General features: G+C 36.6%; 1 protein-coding gene across 1 annotated transcript; it reads left to right on the top strand.

Moving 5' to 3' along the window:
• Positions 1 to 588: 588 nt before the first annotated feature.
• On the top strand, positions 589 to 3,750 carry LOC145551729 (uncharacterized). The gene is made up of 3 exons (XM_081607297.1): positions 589 to 1,911; positions 3,000 to 3,086; positions 3,226 to 3,750. Exons 1-3 carry the CDS (start codon positions 1,815 to 1,817, stop codon positions 3,468 to 3,470), a joined length of 429 nt encoding a protein of 142 aa, XP_081463423.1. The 5' UTR covers positions 589 to 1,814; the 3' UTR covers positions 3,471 to 3,750.
• Positions 3,751 to 5,188: the final 1,438 nt, after the last annotated feature.

Raw genomic sequence — 5,188 nt, 5'->3', positions numbered from 1 at the left:
CTCTGGTGGATTTCATCTCTGGGGGGGAAAAAAAAAATTAAATTGGGCGGATCAGAGATCATACATAAATGTAAGATGAACAGACAGCGGTACGAGAAGGAGGGAGCCTTAGGACATGCAAGACTCACATGTTAGTTGTTTTATATTAATACCGAAGCTGAGAGATGTTTGAACTCCCCGCAGAAGCTTGGAGGTAGTCATAGCTACGTATTTGATTGAATGTTACATCATACAATAAATTTGCAATGGAAAATAGTACTCTGAATGTGCAATTCTTGTTTATAGTCTGTTACAGAGAAACATTTAAACATATTAGATCGTAACTGGATATTAGAATGTTAATTAGTAAAAACAAAGGTGATGTTAAATTGTGATTTGAATGATATGATCTCAGTGTACCATCATCCAGCTGAGATATGCCTCACTGGAAGACTTTAAAATGTGGGATGATCAATTGCGGAACACATTAATTTTTTTAAGCCACATAATAAGCTGCAAATCAGATGGTAACTGCAGTGTCATTTATTTGGAAAAAGACCGGACGTGTAAATTAGCAATTGAAGACTTTTTTAGGCAATAAATGGCATTACTTTTTTTTTTTTTTTGCAGAAAGTCATTATCCTTTACTGAAAAAGGTGTTGAATTATTTGAATAAACAAAAACTATTACGGCAAAATAAATAAAACATGTGCTACTTGATGTGAAAGTGTATTATTCTATCTTTATTGGAGTTTCTGGAGTTTGCTGGTTTGATGCATGCAGGTCCGTTTAAACATTATGCCAGTGCCAAAAGACATCAACAAAGACTTATCCACAGAAATGGAAAGTGTTTCCAGGTCACTTAATTTGAAGTCCATCATTCCACGGTGTGAATGACTGTCCATAAGTGTAAAATGTTCCATGCATTGCATAGAGAAACTGCAAAAATAAAAACAAGACACTAAGTGCTTAAATTTTATGAGAGTATGGTTAAAAAAATGACACACAAAAAGCTTGCTTCATTATAAGAATATTGCAGCATGACTTGGGTTTGCAAAGTTGCGTTTGAACAAACCACAAGACGTAAAAAAAAAAAATAAAAATTTGGACAGATGACACCAAGAGATACATGGCTAAATGTTCTTTGATGTGTTTGAAGAAAGTAAATATAAAAATAAATGGCTTGGCAATAAGTAAATGCATAATTTTGGTAATCCTAGCTGGCGTGAAACAGTAAATATTTAGTGTGATTTAATGTAGGGCAGTGAGAAAAAAGGTTACGTGTCTTTTTATGCACTGCATGCAAACCTCTGACTTCAGCTCAGTTCAATACAACCCAAATATAAAGACGTAAGTTGGTAAAAAGTTGCTGACTGTGTCCAGAAGGAGATGTAACTGCGTAAAAATCTATTTTCTACTAAATCTAAAGACTGTGGACTGGGCAGAGTTTACTCCACAGAGATGAGTCGCCACAAGGGAAAGATCAATGTTGCAAATGAATTTTTCAATAACCTGACTGGCTTGTTTCTGAACTGAACAAACATTTTCCCACTTAGTTTGTCACTAAACCGCACGAAGACGCCGAGCCTTTAAACTCCTGCTCTCTAATCCCGTAACAGTTTGACTTTCAGGCTGTGAAGTGATTGGTTCATATGTTGCCTAATATGTTGCCGTGGGGTCGGGGCTTCTGCAAAATGACATGCTTCCTCATATGGAAAATGACCAACATCCTTCCTTTCAGTGCTGTCATGTAAAGGAAGTCATGAAAGCTGTTAAGCATCTCCTAGAGAAGGTTAAAATTAAACGTGTGACTTTCTCACTGTGGGTAAATCATCATGGCTGAGGAGTTGGAGCTCCCTGAATACATCAACACACATGAGCTTCGGGAGATGAAGGCAACCAGCACACCTGTTGATGGAGCTGAAAAATCAGGTGAGAGCACAAGTGAATGTATCATGAAAAAGGAAAAGGCAGTTTAGATATTTGTGCTTTTATCAAATTCTTTAAACTGACCGCATTTGGTGCCCAAGTGCATTTAAAGAAATTCATTTCAGATATATTTTAGCAAGACATATCTCTTTAACCATCGTTTTAATATGGTCGTATGTACTGTAGTTTTCATTATAATTTGCACATCATTAACTGTGTTACACATAAGATGGTTGATCTCAGCAAATCAAAAATTATTTAAGCAGTAAAAAGGTTATTTCAACCTTTCATTTCGGTTTATTTTTGAGGTAGCACTTTATTTGACAGGGTTTGCATAAGACTGACACTTTCATGAACATGAAGGAGTCTGAATGTTTATGACTGGTGTCATGAAGTGTAATTTGGTAAATTACACGTTTAATGCAAAGTTACTCTAAAAGTTGCTTTAAAAGTCCATTAAAAGTGCCAGCTTTGCATTATTTTGTAAATAATTATACTTTAATGCCAAGTTGGCACTTTTAATGGACTTTTAAAGCAACTTTTAGAGTAACTTTGCATTAAAAGTGTCATTATTTACATTATTTACTAAACATTCAATACATAGTGGTAGCTACAAACATGCTCGTAGTTGTCCTTTTTACTTCTTATTGTTTTACTTGGCTTTCACCTAAAACATCTATGTATTTATTCAAGATTTGTTGAAACAAGAAATAATCTAAAACAACAAAAACAGCTAACCAGGAACTTACTGCTAAAATCATTTGAGAGATTTAATACAACGTGGAATAAGGCTGTAACATAACAAAATGTGTAAAGAGTGAAGTGTGGTGAATACTTTCCGCCTGCAATGTATTTTTATTTTCCAATCCATTTCTGGTCTTATGAAATAATGACGTTTTCTGAAAAACTGAAGTTGGAGTTTTCAAAAGATGTGAATCATAATCATAAAAGTGAAGAGAGATAAACTCTTGAGATGTCACTCTGTGCGTAAAGAATCAGTATATTTGACCAGCTTCACTTTTGGAATTGAATTACCTGAGTAAATTACAAATAAAAAAAAAAGTAAATTTATGTGTGTTTTGTGTTTGCAGAGAGAAGACTTTTCAGATTGGGAGTTTTAACTTTAGCATTACTGTGCACCATACAAGCAACTCTCAACCTCTCCCTGCGACTTGCATGTAAGTTCTGCCACAAAAAAAAAAACATTAACTCGCCACAAATTCAAGACATCATATCTGCACGACGTGTTGTCCCGAAAAACAAAACAAAAAAAGATTTTGCAACAATCTTTCACCCAATTTTCCGTTTTTGTTTCAGTGCACTCAAAAGCCGATGTCGTCCCGTTTGCGTTCAACGACTCGGTTGTGGACTTTTGCCAGCATGAGCAGCTGCAGCAGAATTCAACCCAGCTCTCTTTCTGCTGCAACAACCTGCTCAGGCTGCAGAGAGAGAATCAGGAGCTGAAAAGAGAACGGGACCGCTTACGGGAGAAGATCCAACAGCTTGGCAGGGATACTACAACGAATGATGACGGCTCTGGATCTGGGGTCGTGTACTTTTAGCTCATGAATTCTAAACAACAAAGAGTCCAATCAAAAATGTATCGAGGTATTTGTAATGAAAGAAGCTAGTCTCAATGATGACTAATGCATCAATAATGCTACAATATTTACAAGTATTACATGTGTTCTTATTGTTATCTGAAAGTTGTTTTTAGGGTCTGCCAAGTGAAAAAACCCTACATTTTAGGGTCTTTCAGTCAAGCTTGTAACTTAAAGTTTTTAGTTTCACTGAGGATATTACCCATGTATTTAAAAATAAATGTGGCCAGCTTGTCACCAACAGACTCTTTAATGTAGTTCATGATAACAGCAAGCCAAACCACTGTCTCTTGGAGAAAAACCGTGTATACCTCACATCAGTCACGTATTTTATAAAAAAATAAGTACCCTTTGATTCCCCACTGATACAAAAAAATCATAAATAAGAATATCATGCTGCGCAATGTGGAAAAATTTTACAGCATACTGTGCAAATATTAAAAATAGCAGCATCACATTGAAGAAAATTTGCAACTGAGTTGGATTTTTTTTTTTTTAATTTGTATATTTGGACATTGAAAACAACAGCAGATTATTTACAAGGAGTGAAAAAACAACAGGGGTGTAATCAGGAGCTGTGACGTTCATGTAGCTGTTGGAAGGAAGGACCTATGATCAGGGGCGCCACCAGGAATCTTGGGGCCCCATGACAAAAATTTAATTGATCCCCCCCTTCACACCTGCTGTTACAATATATTGAGTTTATCTGGTAACATTGAATTTTTACTGCTAAAACCTATTTAAAAAAACATGATGTGATTAATTTTGCAATTGACAGGGCCCCATTTTTTTATATTTCCGTGAAGAAAAACAAACAAACTTGTTTGTGGGGGGCCCCCTGTCGGTCAATCTATGGAAGCTTTTCTCTTTTATCCTTATACTGTCGGAGATGTGAAGGCGTGATTGCTTTTTTGGAAATGCCTCCACAGGGAAATTTTTTGTGTTGGGTTCTTCTCTTCTCCACTGATGTTGACCTGCTCAACCAGGACAACATCTTCTTGGGTTTACCATCCTTGAGGGGAGACAGTTTTGATTTCACCTGTAGAAAGAAGTACATCGTTGAGCCTCAGGGACGGTTTCCTTTTGTGACTCCATATTTGTAGATGTTTTAGATTGTAGTTCTTCCTCCACTTGCTGATCCTGATCTTGTTGATTCTCAGAGACCTTCTCTTCTTCAGTGTCCATATGTATTTCAGAGATCTCAGCTTCATCTGTATAAATCTCATTTTTCTAGTCAGCGGTCTGATCACTAAATATTTCTGTCTTGGAAACATCTTGTTGTTCGGTGTGTTTTAGGGTTTGCCACTCAATCGCAGCTTTCATTGCTGCCCTTTTCTTTTTCTATAAAGATTTCCTAGACACCTTTTTCTGCGGTTGCTGATCTCCATCTTGTTGCGTTCCAGAGGTCTTCTCTTTTTCAGTGTCCTGGGGTATTTCAGAGATCACAGTTTCTTCTGTGATCTCATCTTTGAAGGTGGCTGTCTGATTCTCAACTGGTTGAATTGAATCTTCTTGTTTTTCAGACTTATCTCCAGAAAAGTTTTGATTGTTAAGCAGGGGTGAAAGTAGTTTTAAATTCTTGGGGGTACTATGACAAAAGTATATATAAAAATTCCCTTCTCACCCTCCGCGGGTGGTCTCTTTCATCCTCTGAGCTCGGGTCCTCTACCAGAGGCCTG

The sequence above is a fragment of the Poecilia reticulata genome, chromosome 5 (assembly GCF_904066995.2).
Source record: "Poecilia reticulata chromosome 5, P_reticulata-male-v2, whole genome shotgun sequence".
Taxonomy (NCBI): domain Eukaryota; kingdom Metazoa; phylum Chordata; class Actinopteri; order Cyprinodontiformes; family Poeciliidae; genus Poecilia; species Poecilia reticulata.
The sequence above is the reverse complement of the archived record's forward strand: the minus strand, read 5'-3'. Positions and strand labels throughout refer to the sequence as shown.

What these genes read in the sequence shown, in the direction of transcription:
- LOC145551729 (XM_081607297.1), top strand. Translation starts at nt 1,815, where the DNA reads ATGGCTGAGGAGTTGGAGCTCCCTGAATACATCAACACACATGAGCTT. An exon ending in TGATGGAGCTGAAAAATCAG is followed by an intron (nt 1,912 to 2,999) that starts GTGAGAGCACAA and finishes TTGTGTTTGCAG; the next exon opens with AGAGAAGACTTTTCAGATTG. An exon ending in CCTCTCCCTGCGACTTGCAT is followed by an intron (nt 3,087 to 3,225) that starts GTAAGTTCTGCC and finishes TTTTTGTTTCAG; the next exon opens with TGCACTCAAAAGCCGATGTC.